The following is a 23,821-nucleotide window of genomic DNA, read 5'->3' as shown; positions in this document are numbered from 1 at the left end:
TTTCCTCCCTCTCTGATCAGGACCCACCGGGGGGGTTCGTGTCAGGTCACGTCCCCACCGGTTGCTTGTAATACCCGTGACTGCCTCTGCGAATGCGGCCACAAAAAAAAAGGGACCTAATTTTTCCCCTTAAACCTGCGCAAGTACCCCCACAATCAAAACAAATCGACCACGCGTGCTTTTCCCGCAGCAATGACGTCACGCGTAAGCCCCTCCCCCTTCTTTCCTCTGCAAGTAAAAAGACAACATTGAAGAGGAGAAACGTCAACGGCTGTTTTAGACGCGGCGGACGTTGCTGCTGTGAGAGAGATGATGTTAATTTAACGTGTTTTTATCAAACTTAAAGGGGGATTTAGTGCCAGCTGAGTGGAGGAGCGATGAAGGGAGAGGCGGAAGTGAAGTCACTTGACAGACCGTCCATGTTATTATTGTTATTTTGGTTAGCCCTGTGATGAGACGGGCTGGGGAGCCGTTGGTCTCCGAGACAACACGACCGTTGACGTTACCGTTGACGCTACCGCAGACCGTTGACCACCACAACCGCCACCCTCACTACCACCACCACCACCTCCCGGAGACAGGAGGAGCAGGAGGAGGAGGAGGAGGAGGAGGGTGTGAGGACCCAGCTCCAGCTCCAGCTCCAGCTCGGCTCCTCCACCACTCCGGCTCCGGCTCCGGCCGACCACAAATCAAACGGCGACAAAAATCACAATAACCGTCGAGTGGTGTTTGTAGCAGGAGACGAGCAGCAGCCGCAGCCGCAGCAGACATGAACGGTATCACCAAGGGCCGGTTCGAGGTATGACAGAGAGACAGGAGGACCACCAACACGGTTATAAACCAACAATGTTTGTTTCTAGTAGACGTGGGATTGTATAAGCAAAGTGTGTGTGTGTCTGTGTGTGTGTGTGTGTGCGTTTAACATGCAGTCAGGAGGCGTTTTGTTGGTCAAGGGTATAATCCGAAATCCTGTTATTGTCCTGCCGCACCAGTAGACAGCGACAACATGGAGCTCAGTCAGGACTGCAGGACCAGGAGGGCTGTGGCTGTGAGGATATAGTCAATATATATATATATATATCAGTATCAGGGCCGACCAGGGCTGGCTGGCACTGTCGCCTGAGGTTACACAGGCTTTCACTGATGGTAAATAAAAATCAGAGTATAGCAGCATTCAATTAGTCATCACCATCACTTGGGTTTGGCAGATAACACTGTGACACATCCTGTGATACCTGTGAATGACAGGTGTCACATGAGGTTTGGGTGGCACACTACATATTAGAGCTGTGTATTGGCAAGAATCTGATGATACGGTATATATATATACAGTATATGATATAAGAAAGTATCGATACACATGAGTATCGCGATGTTATGTCGATGTGCGATACTGTCTCGATTCTCCAAAACACTTTTTTTTTAATTAACCTTAAAAATTCAACAGCCCGCCATCGGGCGCGGCTGCTATTCGATCTTTCAGAAGTTGTAGCGGGCTCAGTTGAAGTTACTAGCATCAGATGAAACTAGAAAACCTAAGGAATCCATTGGTACCGCCTATTAGCTTGTCACAAAAGAGGCTAAATAACGCTCCAAAGTTAGGCTAAATGTTGGCGAAGAAAAACTGGCATTTTCAAAAAGGGGTCCCTTGACCTCTGACCTCAAGGCTGGCTGGCTGGCACTGTCACCTGAGGTTACACAGGCTTTCACTGAGGGTGCTGCAGATGGTAAATAAAAAGCAGAGTATAGCAGCATTCAATTAGTCATCACCATCACTTGGGTTTAGCAGATAACACTGTGACACCTCCTGTGATACCTGTGAATGACAGGTGCCACAGGAGGTTTGGGTGGCACACTACAGATTAAAGCTGTGTATTGGCAAGAATCTTAATGATACAATATGTATCATGATTAGGGGTGTAAGAAAAATATCGATACACATGAGTATCACGATGTTAGGTCGTGCGATACTGTCTATCGATTCTCCCAAAACACTTTTTGTGAATGAAAATTACGATATATTGAATCGTTACCCCTGTATCATGATACGTGTCTTAATCGCCAGATTCTTGCCAATGCACAGCCCTAATCATGATACAGGGGTTACCCCTTTGAAAATGCCAGTTTTCCCTCGCCAAGATTTTGCCGTTGAATTTTTAAGAGGGTAATCCGAAATCCTTCTATTGTCCTGCCGCACCAGTAGACAGCGACAACATGGAGCTCAGGACTGCGGGAACAGGAGGGCTGTGGCTGTGAGGATATAGTCAATATATATATATATCAGGGCCGACCGAGGCTGGCTGGCTGGCTGGCACTGTCGCCTGAGGTTACACAGGCTTTCACTGAGGGTGCTGCAGATGGTAAATAAAAAGCAGAGTATAGCAGCATTCAATTAGTCATCACCATCACTTGGGTTTGGCAGATAACACTGTGACACCTCCTGTGATACCTGTGAATGACAGGGGCCACAGGAGGGTTTGGGTCGCACACTACAGATTAGAGCTGTGTATTGGCAAGAATCTGATGATATGATACGTATCATGATTAGGGGTGTAAGAAAATATCGATACACATGAGTATCACGATGTTATGTCGTGCGATACTGTCTATTGATTCTCCAAAACACTTTTTTTTAATTAACCTCTTAAAAATTCAACAGCCCGCCATCGGGCGTGGCTGTTATTCGATCTTTCGGAAGTTGTAGCGGGATCAGTTTTTCTAAATTTTGGCGAGGAAAAACTGCCATTTTCAAAAGGGGTCCCTTGACCTCTGACCTCAAGATATGTGAATGAAAATGGGTTCTATGAGTACCCACGGGTCTCCCCTTTACAGACATGCCCACTTTATGATAATCACATGCAGTTTTGGGCAAAAACTGCAGTTTTTTACATGCAGTGTAAATGTGTTATTTTTGCCTATTCCAAAATGGTGTATTTCTGGTGTGTTCTTCATAATATGACAGTTTTCCTTCAATTATTTTGTTTTAATATGCCAAATTTTTGCCTAACTTAGCGTTATTTAACCTTCCGAAAGATCAAATACCGGCCGCGCCCGATTGCGGGCTGTTGAATTTTTAAGAGGGTTAATTAGAAATCGGTACAGTGTTTTGGAGAATCGATACAATATAGCACAACATAATACTCATCCATCCATCCATCTGCAACCGCTTATCCCGTTAGGGGTCGCGGGGGGGCTGGAGCCGATCCCAGCCGACATTGGGCGAAGGCGGGGTACACCCTGGACAGGTCGCCAGTCCATCACAGGGCTGACACATAGAGACAGACAACCATTCACACTCACATTCACACCTACGGGCAATTTAGAGTCAACAATTAACCTAACCTGCATGTCTTTGGACTGTGGGAGGAAACCGGAGTACCCAGAGAAAACCCACGCTAACACGGGGAGAACATGCAAACTCCACACAGAAGGGCCCCAAGCCAGATTTGAACCTGCAACCCTCTAGCTGTGAGGCGCCAGTGCTAACCACTGCACCACCGTGGTTAGCACTGGCTAGCACATGTGTATCAATATTTTCTTACACCCCTACAACAGATGGTCTTATTGATACTCATGTGTATCAATATTTTCTTACACCCCTACAACAGATGGTCTTTTTGTGTTCAGTAATATTATAGTATCATAAATAACATGAGTGGCCATGTGTCCTCCCACAACCTTTCCATGGTGTTTCCATGATAAATTTGCAGGAAAGTTGTAAACACAACCGCTTGTGGAGCTCAACTGCAGTGGTGGAAGAAGCATTCAGATCTTTGACTTAAAGGGACTGTATATAAGTTGCAAATTATGCCGTTTCTCAACATCGGTCTTATATAATAGCGTTTTTGCTCTCTTCATATCAGAGTTTTCATTCATGTATCTTGAGGTCAGAGGTCAAGGGACCCCTTTGAAAATGGCCATGCCAGTTTTTCCTCGCCGAAATTTTGCATAACTTTGGAGCATTATTTAGTGTTGACATGAAATGGTTGCTACCAGTGGATTCCTTAGGTTTTCTAGTTTCATATGATACCAGTATCTTCACTCTAGCTGTAAAACTGAACCCACTTCTTCAACCTCCGAAAGACAGAATAGCTGCCGGGCCCATCGTCAAATTGTTAAGAGGTTAATATTGATTATGATGATGGATCGATACTTGACGTCCGTGTGTTGATACAATATTGCCACGCAAAATATTGCAACACTATGCTGTATCGATTTTTTTCCGCCACCTCTAGTATGTGGTATCTTATATTGTAGCAGATTGAGGTATAAGATCAATTTATTACTTTATATACCGTTAAGTAGTTAATCTTAAACAGTACATCATATTTTAAAAGATGATTATCTGCTTTGTATTTAAAACGTTGCTTTTCAAAGTGAACAGCAGCTTTCAAATTATGGAAGTGCAGTAAAAAGTCCCTGAAATGTAGTGGAGTTAAAGTATAAAGTAGCATGAAATGCAAATACTCATGTGAAGTACCTCAACACTGTACTTAAGTACAGTTCTTGAGTAAACCTACTTAGTACTTCCAGTTTTACGGATTGCTTTGAAGTGCAGCTTAGCTCACATGCCTTCGATTCATATAACCTGTGTTAAAATAATAACCATGTTTCGCTGTGTCAACGTTATCATCGTAATTTGTGAACAAACCTTTAATCAGCTCCCGTCCAACTGGTTATAGGTCCCCCCCGAGCTGTGAGCATTGTTTATCTGAAATATCAAACACACATTGTTGAGATGCTTTAGGGTTTGACTTGATGGTACTTGACTTTTCTCCGTCAGGTGTTCAGCTCGCTGTAAAGCTCGTCAGTCGTATGAACGTTTGTGTCTACGGTCGGAGTGAATGAGAACAGAATGTGGTAGTGGCGCTGATGTGTGTCGCCGTATCAGTGGATTTCTCAACAGAGCTGTAAGCTACTTAGACGCAGATGAAAACCAGTGAGTGGTGGCTGCTGGGAAAGCAGCTGGTGTGGCTGTGTGTGTCAGAAGAGTAGGGGGGTAACAGAGTAGGCTTGGGAGGGAACACCTGAGATGATGCTTTATAATCAACACCTGGCGCGAGCCCACTTGTAGTTGTTGTAGTGCAGGCCAGAAACTGAACACATAACATTACCCATATCTAGTTTCTTCATAGTTGCTTTAATGTGGCAAGTTCAGAAACCAGATTTGCATATCCACCCAGTTGCACACTGTCTAGGGATAGGAGTCTGACTGCAGAGAGGAACTCCCTGCTTGGGAATGCTGCTCTGCTGGCACAGGGAACGAGGGCACGAGAATGCTGAGGTGCTAACTTTAATGAAGCATGCGTACCTGAGATCACACACCAAATATTTCATACCATTCCACCTGGCAACTGCTCCATCGGCCGGGCTCTCTGCCCATTGACATGCAAATAAAACTGTTATGAAATAGGGCTGCAACTAACGATTATTTACCTTGAGATTAAAAGATTATTTTAGATTGATTGATTAATAGTTGAGTCTATGAATAAATAATATAAATGGAAGTTTTGTATGGCCAGCAGTCCAAAACCCTATCAATTTACATTGATATGAGAGCTGCAATGGTTAGTCTATTAGATGAATGGTCAAGCGACTGAAATTTAATTGATCGGTTAATCGTTAAAGTCAATTTTCAAGCAAAAATGGTACCTTTTTTGTGGTTCCAGCTTCACAAATGTGAGAATTTGCTGCCTTTTCTTGTCTCATTCTATAGTAAACTGGATATCTTTTTGGTTTTTGGACTGTTTGTTGAACAAAACAAGATATTTGATGATCCACAAGACATCATGCTCAATATAATTAATAGGACTGCAACTAACGATCATTTTCATTGTCCATTATTTTGTCGATTACTTTCTAGGTTAATCGATTAGTTGTTTTTGAATTTTTACTTATTTTTCTTAAAAAATGACTCAGACCGATTGATTATCAAAATAGCTGGCGATTAATTTAATAATTGACAACTATTTGACAAATGTTACAGCTCTAATAATTAGTATAGTATAATTAGTGGCAGTCCTAAAGCGTGCACCCCTGCAGCGTGTTTGAACCAGCAAATATTTGCTTTTCTTTTTTTTCCAGAAAAATGACTTATATGATTGAATTTGAATCTGAATTTTAGGTTCTCTCAATAGCAAGTCTGGACAGTACCAGACTAGATAACACTACACAGTAAACATCATGTTTCAGTTTGCAAGTTTAAACCACATCATGAAAAGATTATTTTGCCTATGTCCGATGCCACCTTGTATAAAGCCCACCAGGTTTAGATTGTCTAGATTGTGTGTACCTTGTGTGTCTGTGGAAGGAAAGGTCAAAGGTGAGTGATGTGTTACAGAGGTGGTTTGGAATTAAGTCTAAATTTAGTCCTAAATCCTAAGCCACCTCTGGCTTTAGAGAGACACTGAGTCAATATACTGTAGGCCTTGTCTCTTCCTACCATTCATTACGCACAGTATTCTATAATTAAGGTCAATTTACTTTCAGTTTACTCAACTGACGCGGTTCTAAATATAACTGAAACTGAAAGTCACATCATGAAGATAAAGGCTGTATGCCCCAACCCGTCATGGGTAGATAGTGAAAATGTGTTATTCAGCACAGGGTTATGTGGGAACCAATGTTGGGTTCTAACTGTATCCTGGAGCTATTATTGGATACAGTTAATGAATAGGTTCAGATCTGTTTCAAAGCTCTTTGTCTGCTGTGTTGTTACCTGAGCATAGACGTTAAAATTCAAACCAGCTTTTGTTAATCTTTTGCTGGACCTTGACTGAACCAACTCCCTCTCTTTTGTCTTTTGAATCCCATTTCCTCTCCAATGGCCTTTACTTCCTCACTCCCTCTCGCCCCTCTCCTTTCACCCTGATTTTCAATAATGACTTTTGTACATATTTACCCTGTGTAGTTCCTGAATTTAGCACCGTTTCTTTGTTTGCCTCGTACTTCTCTCTCCCATCTTCCCTCTCCTTTTATTGCTTTCTCTTTCAAGGAGCTTGCATCTGTCACAGAGCTATAGCTGGAGCCAAGACGTTTTCAGAATCAACCTTTGCTCCTCCTGTGCCTTTCCCTCGCTCCCCTTTGTGTCGTTTTTTTTTTTTTACATTTCAGTGTTTGTGTTTGCGTCTGAAGCAGCAGGGAGTCCCCCCTCATTAGATACGGTTTCTGAGTCTTTGAGGATACAAGTGTATCACTAGCAGGATGCGTGTCTGCAGAGGCACGGCGAATGTGGGTGTTTGACGTAATTTAAATTCATGGCTGAATACGGCCCACCTGATCTAGAATGTTCTGCCTCTGTTCTTCACACAGAGAGGTCTGACTTGAATCACCTGCAAGTGTGTGTGAGTGTGTGTGTGTGAGTGTGTGTGTGTGTCCCACTCAGCAGATGGCCAGACATCCAGCGAGTAGACTAATTGAGATAAGCATGCCAACAAGCTGACCAGGCTAACAGAATTATAAGCTTGTAAGGAGGCGACGTGGAAAGCCAATTGTAGCTCTGACTTGTTTATTAGCATTGCTTAAGGAAATAATAGCTTTTCTTTCTCACTAGTAACTGGAAAGATGTAAGGTTCTATATTTATTAAAGGATAGGTTCACAATGTATATAGTATATAAACATAGAACTGAATTGAATAGAACAAAATAATATTGTATAAATATACTGTATATGTATATAGATCTGTATTTTCTGTAGTGTTATTTGATAATGTGCTGTCTATGTTTAGATCTCTGTTGCCATTGTAACAGCTTGTGTCTTCTTTCTGTGTCATTGCTATTGACCACCTCAAACACACTCATTACTGTTGTTTATCTTGTGTGTCTCGGCAGGTGTTCTCAAACAGCGATGAAGCCCCCATTAACAAGAAGCTCCCCAAAGAGCTTCTTCTTAGGTAAGAGTAATAATAAGGAATTCACACACAAACACACACAAACACCCACTAGCACACACAACATACCCTGGGACAAGGGCTGAGGTCAGGGTTACTCATTAGCTGAAGCAGCCTTGGACAGTTATGTGTAGAAGTGTGTGTGTGTGTGTGTGTGTGTGTGTGTGTGTGTGTGTTGGTCACTAGTCTGAAATGAGGTTTTGTTAACTATGTGACCTACAGACCAATATTATTATCCCAGCAGCTGCACATGACCCATAAATCTGACATCACACACACACATGTTCATCCTCCAGTCCACACTGATTCATATAATGGATTTGTCTGTGCATGTGTGTTGGAAAGCGATGCACCTGCATGTAGCTCTTTAGACACATGATGTAGACTGTTTATTTCTGCACTTGAGATCTGCATGTTTGTGTGTGTGTGTGTGAAACACTCCTGGGCCTGTATGCAAACTGTACGTCTGTGTATGTGTGCTATAAATAGCTCGTCTTAGCTGGTGGGGAATTCCGCAGTGCTGTGCTCTTCTGCTGCTCCAGCTGTGCTCCACGGAGACTACCAGTACACCCCTTACCACCAGCACTACTTTCACTGGTGGGCAGAAAGACATGCACTCGCTAGCTACAACACATGACCTATACTGTCACATGTGTCATGATGAGGCACTTACACAACATCAGATGCGAGGAAGACTCATTGTTGTGGCAGTTAATCTTGTTTTGTGGTTGTTTTGTGGTTGTGGTTGGTTTAGTGGGTTGACTGACTGGAGCCGTTTGTTTTTGCATTTATAATTTTGTTATGCCCTGTCACCATGCTACATGGGAGGTGGATTCGTATAATGCAGGTGTACATTTTGAACACAAAAATCACATATAGGAAATGAGTTCACACCACCTTTATAATTAGACTTTAATTAAGTAGTATAGAGTAAATGAGAGGTTCCCAGCCTGGGGATTGAGTCTCTTACAAGGGGTTGAGAGATGATTAATGGGACAAGAAAGAAGTAGTAGAACATTATTAGTACACTCCATGTTTTTTTCTTTGGAAATACTGGACACTTTTACCTCCTCAGGCATTTAACCTTCAGTAGGCCGAATGTTTTTGGCATCATTGGGCAAAAATTCCATAATAACCTTTCAGCATATTGTAATACAAGTGTTCTGAGAGAAAAATAGACCTCTGCACCTCTTCATGGCTCTGTTGTCAGGCTTTAAAAAAATGTAGCCCGTGACGGGAGACTTTGGCCAATCACAGGTCATTTCAGAGAGAGCGTTCCTATTGAGCATTCCTATTGGCTGTGCGCCGGCTGGTTGGCAGTGCTTGGTATTTCCTAAACTGATCTCAACATGGCTGCCGGGTCACAAACTTTCCCCTTTTTACAGCTAAGCAGTGCACTACAAGATGTTTCTGAAAACATTTGAGGAGAGAAATAGGCATTACAGTAACAGAGTATTGATTCATATTTGATCAGCTTTGCCTAGTTTGACCGTTGATGATCGTTGATGATTGATCGTAGTTTATGAGTGATTGACAGCTGCTCAGAGACGGCAGGCTCCAGCTCGGCTCCGATTGGTTGTTTTTCTCCGGTCTGTGAAATCTTGCAGATGCCATTAGGAGCACCCAAGGACACCGGAGGACACAGAGGCACATGATTTATTTCTGATTACCTGTCTCATGCACTACTGTCAGGATATAGTGAAAGTGGTGGAAATTGTCGATCAGTGTTTCCCAAAGCCCAAGATGACGTCCTCAAATGTCTTGTTTTGTCCACAACTCAAAGACATTCAGTTTACTGTCATAGAGGAAACCAGAAAGTATTCACATTTAAGAAGCTGGAATCAGAGAATTTAGACTTTTTTTTTTCCTTAAAAAAATGACTCCAACCGATTAATCGATTATTAAAATAGTTTTGTAGATATGACAAAGAAAAGCATCAAACCTTCACATTTGAGAAGCTGGAACCAGCGAGTGTTCGGTACTTTTGTTTGAAATATGACTTAAATGATTATTAGATTATCAAAATAGCTGCTGATTAATTTTCTGTGAATCAATTAATTGATTAATGGTCTAATTGTTGCAGCTCTAAAACTTAATGATCGGAGAGGTTTAGAGCAGAAACTCACTCTTAGTTAAACTGCTAACATCTCATAGACATATGGTGACCTGTGAAGTGGATTTGCAAGCAGACACTGCTTCATTTTAAGGGGTCACCAGCCAAAAAAAGGTTTGGAACCACCGGAGTAGATCAGCCATGTGGTATTGGCTTTGGCAAACATGTTGCCGTAGGAATATTTGCTAATTAGTCTGTTGATTTTGTTTAATTAACAATCTCATTAGCATTTATGTATCACTGTGAGCGAGCCCGGGCACCTGACTTGTTTTCGCGTTCGTCTGCCTTTCAGGCGGTGCATCGTGAGCAGCTGTTATCTAGGCCAGCGCAGCGTGGATACAAACTGTGAAAACTGTGCCGTGATGTAGAAGATCCTTGTCTGACAGACGAGCCTCGGAGAGAGTTCAGAATGGTTCAGGGTCCTCTTACCCAGAGGCACTGACTCAGCACCCTCCCCACCACCACCACCACCACCACCACCACCAACACCCAAATTCATGTCAGACTGGAGTTACTCTGGCAACCACGGCGAAGGCTTTGACTCTCTCTTATCTCGCCATGCTTGAAGGGCCAGGTGTACATGTTGTCAACAAATGGGACTGTGCTCCATTAAAATCCCATTATGTACCATGTCAGAGAAAATAGGCTGGATTTGACAGAGCAATCAAAGACTTTTCTGTTCTCGCCATGTTCAGAGGCGACATCAGGGCTTACTTGTGCGAAGTAAAGTAACGCACTCCTGATGTTGTACCTCAGAATTTGGCTATATTATTCATATCACCTGTTGTGACAAAGTAATACAGCTATAATCCATCTGTATTCAATGTCAACATCTGTGTCCACCTAAAACATCAGGGCTGTACTCAACCATTATGCTTTCATTATCAAGAGCAAATGTCAAATAGGTTAACAGGACTGACTGACTGATGGCTTCCCTGTGAGCATGATTAACAGAATTCTTCTTCTGTGGTCAGTAAAAGGCCTCTCTCGCGCACACATAATGGAAAGTCAGATTGTGTTTGATTAAAACAGACAAGTCAATCAATGATCAGCGTCACAGCCATTAACCAGTTATTAGAAGGGAGATCGATAAGCGCCTGCTTGATTGGTCAGCGTCTCTGGTGGCCTGCAATCACTCCAAGGACGGTGTGTGTGTGTGTGTGTGTGTCTTTGCATTGCTTTGTCGATTGTGTGCATGTACTCCCTGATACAAGACTCCGGTATAGATTATAGGGACATGTCCCGACATGCCCTAGCCCAACGCACATCAAAACACACAGCCTTTTGTGTCTATATGAAGGAAACAATGGCCAGCTCCTGTTTCCCGAGGGTTAAAAGGACATTCAGACCCCAGCTGCACTCAAAGCTTTGGCACCGTGACAATTCCATGAATACCTCACATTTTCCATAGATAGGCCCTTTAAGGCAGTAACCATTTAACCACCGGGAACTCAGTCGAGGTATACATGTTTGGTTTCATGTGTCCTTCTGTATATGTATGTCTGTCCCATGCTGTCTGTGGCCTTGCCTGTCTGAGTGCCAGAGATTACTCATTGGCAGATTAATGGATTGAGCTGACCCAGTAGCCTGCTGCATGCAGCCCTTTGTGGCCGGCCGCCCCACAGCTCAAACACTGCCTGTTTGTGGGGCTCTCCTGCTACCAACCAAACACCACAGGGGATTGTTCTGTTTGCTACAGACACACACAAAAACACATATATTAAATCACACGAAAAGGATTGAAATATAACGTTTAGTTAGAGCTCTTTATCTGAGAGTGATATCGTGACATGCTCTTTTTTTCTGTCTCTCTCTTTCTAGAATATTCTCCTATCTAGACGTGGTTACACTATGTAGGTGTGCCCAAGTATCCAAGGTAAGCGTGTCAATCTCTACACCCCCAAACCACCCACTGTGTGGACTAACACACTCATTGTTTTAAAAATAATGGATTGATCTATGGTGGTATGATTAAATGAATACTGGTTTACCATTATTGAATTCTGTGGAAATGTCAATAAAATAGTGCCATCTGCTGGTTATGTGTAAGTGGACCACTGTTGAGCCATAGTGCACTGCAGCTGAAAGCCGTTTATGAATGAGCTATCGGTGAATAATAACAAGGGCTTGGCACGTTGACTGTGAATGCAGAGCTATGGTGGCTGCTTCCCTTACAACAGCTCCATCTCCCAATTTCTATTAGGAAAATGTTACCTGTGACAAAAGCACAAAATAACGTTTTTTAATCTTATAGTTTATCACTTGTCTGCTGAGCTTCATGCAGGTGTTCTGTGTAGGGCTGCAACTAACGATTATTGTCATTGTCAATTATTTTCTCAATTAGAGATTAATTCTTTTTATTATAAAATGGGATTTCTGTGCGTTCCTCCCTTTCATCCTGTCATTTTCCCCACTTTTATTTTTATTTTTTTTAATTCCTACTGATACTTTCCACACCCAATACACTAACTTAAAGGTATACTATGCAGGATTTTTACAGAATCATACAAAAGTAATCCTTCTCAATCATCACTTATGACCCCACATTTGAAGTATGTGGTGGTGTCAGTATCTGCAGAAGCTAGAGTTGCAACTAACAGTTATTTTCATTGTCGATTAATCTGTTTATTATTTTCTTGATTAATCGATTAGTTGTTTGATCTATGAAATATCAGAAAATGGTATCTGTCTCATGCACTACTGTCAGGATATAGTGAAAATGGTGGAAATTGTCGATGAGTCTTTCCCAAAGTCCAAGATGAGGTCCTCAAATGTCTTGTTTTGTCCACAACTCAAAAGATATTCAGTTTACTGTCATAAAGGAGTAAAGAAACAAGAAAATATTCACATTTAAGAAGCTGGAATCAGAGAATTTAGACTTTTTTTATCTTAAAAATTTACTCAAACCGATTATCAAAATAGTTGCCGATTAATTTAATAGTTGACAACTACTGCAGCTCTACTTCTGTGTACCTAAATATACAATCATTGTTTTGATCGGTCAGCCGACTATCTTCTTGATTAATCTATGAATTGTTTATACTATAAAGTATGAGACCACAGTGAAAAATTCCCATTATGATTTCCTAGAGCCCAGGATGACGTATTCAGGGGTCTGATTTTGTCTGACCAACAGTCCAAATCCCAAATATGTTCAGTTCACAATGATATAAAACAGAGGTCGACCGATAGTGGATTTTTAAAGGCCCATATAAAAACAATAGTTTGGAGCAGAAAAAAGCTGATAGCCCATTAATCGGCCGATATCTTCTTTACCTCGTGCATGAAGCCTTCATGCAAAACGGTGATGTATGTCCCCGCGTGACGGGTGGAGGCTGCGCAGCCATCGACCACTATCGGAGCCCAGTTCTGCCGATAATCTATCAAAACGATTATTCATCTACCTCTAATATAAAACAGAGAAAAGAAGCAAATCCTCACATTAGAGAGGCTCCAGATGGATACAAGAAGTGAAAACAGCAGCCCGTGCACCTGCTCCATGAATAAAGAACCAGAAAGTGGGCACAGTTAATACAGTACACAGAGCCAAACCCCTAGAGGTTGACCCACTATGTTCATTAATTTCTCACATCCCCCCCCCACCTCTGTCTGACCCACATGTCTGTCTCTGTCCACAACCTGTCTGTCACCCTCTCAGGCGTGGAATGTGCTGGCCCTAGACGGCAGCAACTGGCAGAAGATTGACTTGTTCAACTTCCAGACAGACATAGAGGTGAGGGTTTGTGAGAGAGAAAAAGAGGATGAGTGAATGGACAGTATCTGTCTGTGTGTGTGTGTGTGTGTGTGTGTGTGTGTGTGTGTGTGTGTGTGTGCCTATATGTGCTGCACGTGTGTGCTTGTTGAGTAGCATTATCCAGCTCGAGGCTTAACGCTGGGTCGGTAGGCTTTGGTGCCGACTGTGACGTCACAGCTGATCCTCTGTCCTGTGGCCCAAGTCATATCTCTCTCTCTCTCTCTCTCTCTCTCTCTCTCTCTCTCTCTCTCTCTCTCTCTCTCTCTCTCTCTCTCTCTCTCTCTCTCTCTCTCTCTCTCTCTCTCTCTCTCTCTTTCCATCTATCTGTCCATCTCTCTCTCTTTCTCCCTGTGTCTCTCAGGGGCGGGTGGTGGAGAACATTTCGAAGCGTTGTGGAGGCTTCCTGAGGCAGCTGAGCCTCAGGGGCTGCCTGAGCGTGGGAGATGCCTCTATGAAGTGAGATTGTCACTCTGGCATACACTGATATAATAATTGTGCAACGGCTTTGACTTTTACAAAAAAGTCCTTCTCCTGTTGGTTTGATTACTTTGCTGTTATTGTTTTAAAGTGATTATATTCATGTGTGATTATTAAACGTTTAAGCGGCTTGGGCCACTTCAGTCCCAGGAGACTTTGTGCTAGAAACTCTTTTTCTGATTCCATTTAATCTCAAACAAAAACAAAAGGAGAACAAGTTTTTTTGTACATGAAACTGTTGTACCTCTTGATTTGTTAATTTACATGGTTTCACTTCTATAAGCAACTGATGTATAGAAGTACAAGCTGTTCTTTGAAGAGTAAGGTTTTTGTAAAAGAAAAAGTACAGTGGCTGTACAACAACCTCCCAGGGGCCTGTAGATGACTCTGTTAATTGGCTCCTGAGCAACTCCCAGCATCTGATTTCTTATTTATTCAATGAAGCGACTCTTGAGTAATTCCCCTTCTCCCTCTCTGCTCTTCGTCTGTCTCCCAGGACATTTGCTCAGAACTGCAGAAACATCGAAGTGTTGAACCTGAACGGCTGCACCAAGATCACAGACAGCACCTGTCTCAGCCTCAGCAAGTTTTGCTACAAACTCAAACAGCTAGATCTCACCTCCTGTGTGTCCATCAGCAACCACTCCCTCAAGGCCCTCAGGTAGCACCCGCACACTTGCTGTTGCCCTGGTTACCCAATATACCCATATGACATAACCCCTATTATTCCTTAAAGAAATGTGTTCTCAATTCCTCATCAAGCCCTCACACACAATATGTAATAATTAGGGCTGTCAAACTTAACGCGTTAACGCAAATTCATTTTAACGCCACTAATTTCTGTAGCGGGCTCAGTTTTAAAGCTAGAGTGAAGATACTGACATCATATGAAACTAGAAAACCATTTGTACCAACCATGTCATACTAGCTTGTTGCAAAAGAGGTTAAATAACGCTCCAAACTTACGCTAAATTGTGATGAGGAAAAACTGGCATGGCCACTTTCAAAGGGGTCCCTTGACCTCTGACCTCAAGATATGTGAATGAAAATGGGTTCCAAGGATACCCATGAGTTTCCCCTTTACAGACATGCCCATTTTATGATAATAACATGCAGTTTATAGCATATTCTTTATGCTAAATGCAGTACTTGTGAGGGTTTTGTCATTCTTTTGTGTTAATTGATTTCCAATAATAAATATATACATATATTTGCATAAAGCAAGCATATTTGCCCACTCCCATGTTGATAAGAGTATTAAGTACTTGACAAATCTCCCTTTAAGGTACATTTTGAACAGATAAAAAGTGTGTGATTAAATATTCTAATCGATTGACAGCCCTAGTAATAAGATAATATAAGACATATCTCATGTTTTTGGTTCACATGTCCTGTGTGTTTTGTCTTTATCTTCATGGTGTGCGGATGCTCAGCGACGGCTGCAGAATGCTGGAGATGTTGAACTTGTCGTGGTGTGACCAAATCACACGTGATGGCATCGAGGCTCTGGCTAGAGGCTGCAATGGTTTACGAGCACTGTTCCTCAGAGGCTGCACACAGGTACACTGTGTGGGCATTTTAGGCTTTCGTTATTGGAATTTAAGGCGTTTTGACTGTTTCCAGAGTGCTTTTATACCATGTTGAAATAAATTTTTTTGAAATACAATTATTATTAAACTTTCATGTAGTCCAAATATCATAAAAGATGAAAATAAATTTTAACAAATTTTCCCCATAAAATACCAAGAATTGTTAAAAGGAGTAGATCGGTTAAGACATTTTAACTGTTTTTGTTATCTTCTCATGCATCAAGATGTTGTTGTGTTACCCGTTGCCAGAGGACACTGTTCACAACAGTTTACTGTAAACAGGATCCTCTGGTGCTGAAGACAGCTCACACTACGCTTCAGCTGAGGAAAAAGTAAAAACTACAGAAAACTCAAAAGAAATATATTCCTCAGATTATTTTAGATAAAAGCCACAATATACTCCACACTTCTCTCCCACTGCTGAAACATTTAAGCAGGCCTTACTGAAGAGAAATGTGCCCTTTTCCCTACTTACAGTTCCCCAACACAGTACATTTTCCATCCCATGGAATTTGGGATTTTTAGTAACTTAATCTTATTGGTTGTTTTTTTGTTGGATGTAGTGGTTTGTGTCAGGCTGGCATTTTCTGCTGCCTCTGTAGAGCCAGTATTTCCTTCAGGCTGTGTGCTCAGTTGTTATCAGCCGCGACAGTGATGCTGGGTTTGTTTCCACTTTGTGAGTCTGTGTGTGTGTGTGTGTGTGTCTCATCACGGCGAAATGTGGACCTGGAGACACCTACTGTATCGGGAAATACCACTGAGGTTGTTTTGAGTACTTTGCCAGGTTCTTATACTGTACTGATTTTGTCACTGCGATAGCGTCGCAACCGTGCAAGATGCAGTCATGCAACTTCACAGGTGTGTAGTTGAGATCAAAATGAAGGCTGAGATCGAAGTGTGTTTTTTTTGTTATTAAAATATAGTCTAATTTTCTGTTTTGGAAAAAAATACCAAAGAAAGCCCCTTAAATCCTATTTTGGGGCTCAGAGAAGACAGTATTGAACTCATTGCAAAAAGAGGGCATAATTGAGGAAAGGTTTCTCTCATCAACGCACAAAAACACTGACACATAAGTTATTTATCTCTAGGTGTTTAATTGACAATGCTGTGCATTTTCTTTTTAATCTTAACCCAGCTGGAAGATGGAGCATTGAAACACCTTCAGAAACACTGCCCAGAGCTCACCACCATCAATATGCAGTCCTGCACCGTAAGACAAACGTTTGGTTGTGGGGAGGGAGAGACTGATAATAATGCATGACGGATGTGTCTGTATGCCTCCGTGTTTTTGTAATTCGTCTCCCGTTGCCTCAAGCAGATAACGGATGAAGGCCTGGTCAGTCTGTGCCGAGGATGCCACAAGCTACAGATCCTTTGTGTGTCTGGCTGCAGTAACATCACTGATGCCTCCCTCACTGCTATGGGACTCAACTGTCCCCGACTCAAGTGAGAAAAACACTAATGTCCCACCATCCTTTACAAGAACAGCTTGCTTCAGTATCCACAAAATATCCTTCTCAGGCTGTGTGACTACTGTCATTTCAAAAAAATGGACTAGAATTAACAACATAGGTATTTGTAATTTTAGCTGCCTGAAAATGCCAGAATCCACAGAAAGTCTCTTTTTCATCAGTGTTGACCTTCCACATGCTTGTAAACATGTACAAGTCTTGAGAGACAGGTGCATCAGAGCAGTCCCACTGTCTGAAGCTTGGAAAGAAAAGATTTTATTGAACACACAAGGTTACGATCTGACAAAGATCTCAGGTCTGATTCATGATCTCAAACCCCTATACCAAACTGCTGGCTGATGGTTTTGATTTATGTTTGTTTATTTTATTTAAGAAGGGACAATGCACATGAATTAACATAAGCCATCATGTGGAAATGATGGCTTTTTAAATTTAGAGTACGCTTAAGTACCTCATACAAAACACCCAAACTATTCCTTTAACACACCACGCTAACCATACCCTCCAAGTAGCCTTTACAAGTTGTGTTTGTGTTCTCAGGATCCTTGAAGCTGCACGATGCTCCCATGTTACAGACGCTGGGTTCACTGTGCTGGCCAGGGTGAGTTTCATTTTGCTCTCTTTGTCCTACTTTCTTCGGTCATCCATTTCACCTCGATATCTCTGAGTTCAATGGAATGACTTTTGTTTTTTCTTCACAGAATTGTCATGAGCTTGAAAAAATGGACTTGGAAGAATGTATTTTGGTAAGACAGTTTGTGGTTTCCTTATTTAGTCCCCACATCATGCTCGTGGTATTTATCTATGTTGAATCTGGAATTATTCTTGGCCTTGATCAATTTGTCTGTGTAGAGATTAGATTGTGAGAAAAAGACAGATGTGATTGTGTGCATGGCGGGGTATGTTACTGGCCAAGAGGGAGAGTGAGCAGTCCAGTGACTTCAGTATTTAAATTGATTTTGACAGAAAGCACAGAGGGAGACAGAAAAGGAGTGACACGGGAGCAAAGGTTTTAGCGGGATACAAAACTAGACACAAACATGCTTCAACAAACTGTCTCTAGACATGTGAGAACAGGTCGTTAATCAAGCTTGTCGTCTCCTCAGGTGACAGATAACACCCTGGTTCAGCTGTCTATCCACTGCCCTCGCCTGCAAGCACTGGTAAACATTTACACCTCTGATTTTGTGCCAGGTTCTGCCTTATCCCGTATGGAGCTTTAATCCATCGATCTGTGTGTCTTCGACTCTGTTTGACAGTCCCTGTCCCACTGCGAGCTGATCACGGACGATGGTATCAGAGCTCTGAGCAGCAGCACCTGCGGCCAAGAGCGCCTCACCGTGGTGGAGCTGGACAACTGCCCCCTCATCACTGATGTGACCCTGGAGCACTTGAAGAGCTGCCATCGTCTGGAGCGCATTGAGCTCTACGACTGTCAGCAAGTCACCAGGGCTGGCATCAAACGCATTCGGGTCAGTGGAAATGAATCATGGGCGAGTGAAGGCTGTTTTTATGCCTCCGCGCCGGCGATAGCCGTGGCCACAGGCATTCTGTTTTCGGGTTGTCCGTCCGTCCAATATCTCAGGAATGCCTGGAAGGAATTTCTTCAAATTTGGCACAAATGTCCACTTGGACTCAAGGATGAACTGATTAGATTTTGGTGGTCAGAGGTAAACGGTTAAAGTCACTGTGACCTCACGTCCGTCCCATTATCATGATATCTCAGGAACGCCTGCAGGGAATTTCATTAAATTTGGCACAAACATCCACTTGGGCTCAAGGATGAACAGATTCGATTTGGGTGGTCAAAGGTCAAGGTCACTGGGACCTCACGTCCGTCCCATCCTTGTGAAAGCGATATCTCAGGAACGCCTTGAGGGAATTTAATTAATTCTGGCACAAACATATATATAATGTTTATATAATATGCAAGAATTAAAAACAATATTTGGACTGATACCACGACGAACTGATGACATTTTGGTGGTCAAAGGTCACTATGACCTCACAAAACATGTTTTTTGCCATAACTCAAGAATTTATGTGCTAATTATGACAATTTCACAGAAATGTTTAATAGGATAAAAGGATGAAGTGATGACATTTTGGACAGACACGGATGTAAACTGCAACTTGACTGGTTGGTGGAGGCATATTTCTATCTGAAAATCATACACTGTCATTTATAATTGAATTAAAGAAACAGTTCAACATTTTGGAAAATACACTTATTCAGAGAGCTCGATGAGAAGATCAATACCACTCTCACATACAGTATGACAATGGTATAAATTTTCTCATCTAACTCTCGACAAGTAGGCGAATCAGTGCATTTCTCCCCAAAAAAATCCTGATTATATGCTGTCTCTTTATACTCTGCTGTATTAACACACCTCTTCCCCACACAGGCCCACCTTCCAGAGATCAAGGTCCACGCCTACTTTGCCCCAGTGACACCTCCTCCCTCTGTACATGGAGGTGGCCAGCGTCTGTGCCGCTGCTGCATCATCCTCTGACAGTGGAGGGCCAGGGGGGGCCACCTCTGTCTACAGGTCCTGCTGCTCTGATATGGGCTGAAATGGGATGTGGGGTGGGGGAGGGACAGGGGTAGGTGTAGGGGAGAGGAGGGGCTGGACCCACTCACTGCTCCTGATCACTGATCAATACATAGACTGATCGCCCCTGATCAGTTGAACCCGCCCCTCCTCTCTCCTCTTGCTCACCAATAAGGATTGCAGCAGCCCCGGGTTCGGGCGTGGAGGGGTGGGTGGAAAGAACATGGATGGATGGACTCTCTCTCTTTTTCTCTCTCTATCTCACTCTCTCTTTCTCGCTGTAAAGACAAAAACAGGTTCTCTACTCCATCCTGCTCCTCACACCCCTGACTCCCCACCCGGAGAGGACTGCATCTGGACAGCTGGAGATGGAGGAGGGGGGGAGGGTCTGAACAGTGGAACTACAATGCATCATGTTCAAACTAAAAAAAAAAAATGACAATATTGTCATCTTGAACAGTTTGCTCTCTGTGGAGTATCATCTCAACCAATCACATGACACCTCTATGTGACCATCCTGTGATTCATTCTGCTTTGACCAATAAACACATGCAGCAGCATGGAGGGAGAGGAGAGCTGGGTTGTGGGAAATGGAGTTCTTCTGGATATAAACGGTGGTGAAGCTTCGGCACAGCCGGCTCAACTCTCTAGTGTGGAAGAAAAAATAAACAGGAAGTACAGAATGGGACATGTGACATATTTGTGCATCTGAGAAACTTTTTTGTTGAGATTTAGATTCTGTTTGTACAGAGAATGTTTTGCAATGGAAAAAAAGAATAACACTTACGGCAATTCACTCAAAATTGGGGGAATTTTTTTTTATTTTCTCTTTTTTTTCAGTGCTTATTGTAATTGTCCATGCCTGTCTATCCAGAGAGGGAGTTTGTCATTCTTTTTGAAATGGAAAATAAGCGACTGTTGCTGTTTAACAAAAAAAAAGGACCTATGATTCAGACCCTCAGCGTCTAAAAGCATTATGTTGACTGTATGCTGCTGGGATGAGCAGCTTCTCCTGTGTACTGCGTGGTTATGTTGGGTCGTAGGCCCTGATCCAATCCTGTCAGTAGCCCTGATGTGCACTAGCTCCTACTTGACCACTTAAGCATTTGTTTACATCCTGGATTAGGTTAGCACCACAGACAAACTTGTTTACATCAGTAGGTTTCCAGTCTCCCTACTATTCAGAGTGAGTTTAGTTACACTGATACAACTGTGGTATACCCACTGACTGTTTTTAACTGGACTGTGAAGTCCGTTATTCAAATTTATTGCTGTGTGTGTATTTGGATATCAATCAGGGCTAACGTTGGTGCAACTTTGCTTCAAAATGAAATGGAAATTTGCAGATAATAATTATGAGAATGTGAGCAAAGGCACCTCAACTCTTTGACAATCACGTGAATTTATGTGTTTGAAAGTTCATTTAGTGAAGTTTTGTGCAATTGGCAATTTACTGATGATGTAGGATGTAATGAATTGTCTGTATTCAATATACTCCACTCGCTTAGTAAAGCAGCACATGAGAAATGATTTAGAAATAGCATTTTGACACAGGTCTGGTGAGCCAGTCTAATGTATTAAATTGATCAGCAACAAATTCTCACTCATCAAATCCTACAAAACATATATGACAATAGGAATGACGTATTTGGAAAGCCCTAGAAGCAACAGTTTATTTCACTCTATACAAGACACTCCTTCTTATGAACAGGATCTCAACATGATCTGTCTTGCCATGCAAGTAGCACATGTATTGGGCCTGAAATACAACTACTCAAAGCACTGAAAATACAACAAAAACAGAAGCAGCTTGCAAATGTTGCACTAAACAAGAGACTGGCAAGTGCTGCGTAGTGCCCAAGTGCTGAAAGACTGGGGAGATTGGCAGGACAATGGATGGGACTGAAACAAGGAGAGCAGACAGAAAGATGAAGACTGATGGATACATAGCTGACATGACTGGCTGTGATACTAATGCCCCTCTCTTTGACAGCTGTTTTAACAGTTTTATGTTTAAGAAAATAAAAGAAATAAATGAAAAAATAAAACAAATGAATAAATAAAAGTGACTAATAGTAAATGTGCTTTGTCTCTACAGTGTGAGATTTTGTCTCCTATAGCAGCTATTCTCAACCACTGGGCCGGTGCCCACTGGTGGGCCTCAGAGAGCCACCTAGTGGGCCGCGAAGGTGCTGCCAAATGGTTAGATTAACCGCTATTCTGTATTTCAAAGGTTATAGCGGGCTCACTTTTAAAGCTAGAGTGAAGATACTGAAATCAAATAAAACTAGAAAACCTGATGAATCATCGGTACCAACCATGTCATGCTAAATTGGGAAGGAGGTTAAATAACGCTCCAAATTTACGCTACATTTTGGTGAAGAAACAACTGCCATGGCCATTTTCAAAGGGGTCCCTTGACCTCTGACCTCCAGATATGTGAATGAAAATGGGTTCTATGGGTACCCACGAGTCTCCTCTTTACAGACATATATGTCACAGATGCAGTGACTCAAAATCGAGCAATCTTTAAAACCAGTAAAAGTGTGTGGTGAGGAAATATGACCATGAATACTTTGGATTCATAATGGCAGGCAGTGATGGGTGAGGGTAAAGTGAATATCTATGTGGGTCATTACACCTGACAGTGGCATAATAGCACACATTTATAGCCCAGTTTGTCATTTATTTGGGAAGGGAACATCTTGTAACAATGGGAGGATGGCCTCGAGTTACAAAAGGTTGAGAACCCCTGATCTAAAGAGTAAACTGCGGCAAACTGAATACAAGTTATACCACAGTTTAACCTCTAGATGTCACCCAAGAGCCATGTAGACTGGCAGACACACCCACACAAACAGCGCGGTTTGTTTCATTCATGACTGAAAAACAGGATTTATGTAGCCATTAGTAATGACACAAATATAATGTCACTTAGTTCCTGTATCTATCTCTCTATTCTCTCTATTTAAGCACAAGTGTGTTCCAGACTACTACTTGAATAATTCAGTCATTTTACATCAGGCATTGTGCTGGCTAGCTGTGCGGTGCCGGAGGACCCCTCGGCCTGATCGTTGATCGGTTGTTCCTTCTTCTTCTGGTGAACTGCATTAGTGATGGGCATTCCGGCTCTTTTTAGTGAGCCGGATCATTTGGCTCAGCTCACCAAGAAGAGCCGGCTCTTTCGGCTCTCAAACGATTCTTCGTTTTTACCACTTCTGCCTTTTTATAATTCAGCCAAATTTAAGCACTGTTTTGACCTATGATTAGTATGTGTGCACATATATCACTTACATTATTCAATATAATTATACTAAACCGTATAATTTCCTGAATACCATAATTTTACATGCTGCTTCGTTTCCGATTGTCACTCATCTTGTCTGCTATTCGCGCATCAAACTCCTCTCTTTCTTTCTCTCCTCTTCTTCCTCCTACTCTGTACCTGTAGACCGTCAGCGCGCTGACAAGGATCATACCATCAAGCAGGGAGGGGCAGGGCGGAGAAGATCGTCCTATTAGTGATGGCGAGCTGAAGCTTCAAGAAGCATTGACGCTTTCCAGCAAATTGGTTAGGAAAAGGGTTCATTTCTCGAGGATCCATGTACACACGAAACCACCTGGTGGTCAAAGAGTGTAAAACAGGCAGATATGATCTTAACCATATGATCTGTGATATACTGTGTTTTGCGCCAGTAAAGGCTGTTGGGAATGACTATAAACAAAACATATATTACCATTTAATCCATTTATATCTATATAATATATAATATAATGTCTATTTTCTAGTAAGTATATTATGAGTATATAACATACATGTATAATAGATTGTAATTGTTTTGTGAGTAATGCATCTTATGTGTGTAAACCAATCCTTTGGTCAATAGTTGTATTGTAGTGTAGTGTAATATAATATAACAGTGGCAGGAGGGGTAATATTAGTGTTCTGTGTCACTTCTGGAAAGTGGCATT

The 23,821-nt window shown here is 42.2% G+C and overlaps 1 protein-coding gene across 3 annotated transcripts; it reads left to right on the top strand.

Annotated features, from left to right (window-relative positions):
• The first annotated feature begins 241 nt into the window (after positions 1-241).
• fbxl2 (F-box and leucine-rich repeat protein 2) lies at positions 242-21,933 on the top strand. Of its 3 annotated transcripts, XR_012590550.1 has the most exons (15): positions 242-799; positions 7,831-7,892; positions 11,824-11,878; positions 13,661-13,735; positions 14,118-14,212; positions 14,730-14,894; positions 15,667-15,793; positions 16,958-17,032; positions 17,141-17,268; positions 17,835-17,895; positions 17,996-18,040; positions 18,401-18,457; positions 18,554-18,766; positions 19,362-19,434; positions 19,703-19,842. XR_012590550.1 is itself a non-coding variant. In XM_074612737.1 (14 exons), the coding sequence occupies exons 1-14, from the start codon at positions 770-772 to the stop codon at positions 19,808-19,810; spliced, it is 1,296 nt and encodes a 431-aa protein (XP_074468838.1). In that variant the 5' UTR covers positions 242-769; the 3' UTR covers positions 19,811-21,933. The 3 variants fall into 3 exon arrangements, 2 of the variants coding, with proteins under 2 accessions (XP_074468838.1, XP_074468837.1); XM_074612737.1 differs by lacking the exon at positions 19,362-19,434 and having other exon boundaries at positions 19,703-21,933; XM_074612736.1 differs by lacking the exons at positions 19,362-19,434; positions 19,703-19,842 and having other exon boundaries at positions 18,554-19,116.
• The last annotated feature ends 1,888 nt before the right edge of the window (positions 21,934-23,821 follow it).

The sequence above is a fragment of the Sebastes fasciatus genome, chromosome 17 (genome assembly GCF_043250625.1).
Source record: "Sebastes fasciatus isolate fSebFas1 chromosome 17, fSebFas1.pri, whole genome shotgun sequence".
NCBI lineage: Eukaryota > Metazoa > Chordata > Actinopteri > Perciformes > Sebastidae > Sebastes > Sebastes fasciatus.
Note: the sequence above shows the minus strand (reverse complement) of the source record. Positions and strands in the feature narration are given on the sequence as shown.

Excerpts from the sequence above, each read along its gene's own strand:
- fbxl2 (XM_074612736.1), top strand. The coding sequence starts at position 770 with ATGAACGGTATCACCAAGGGCCGGTTCGAG. Across the intron at positions 7,893-11,823 it reads CCCAAAGAGCTTCTTCTTAG|AATATTCTCCTATCTAGACG; the intron begins GTAAGAGTAATA and ends CTCTCTTTCTAG. Across the intron at positions 13,736-14,117 it reads ACTTCCAGACAGACATAGAG|GGGCGGGTGGTGGAGAACAT; the intron begins GTGAGGGTTTGT and ends TGTGTCTCTCAG.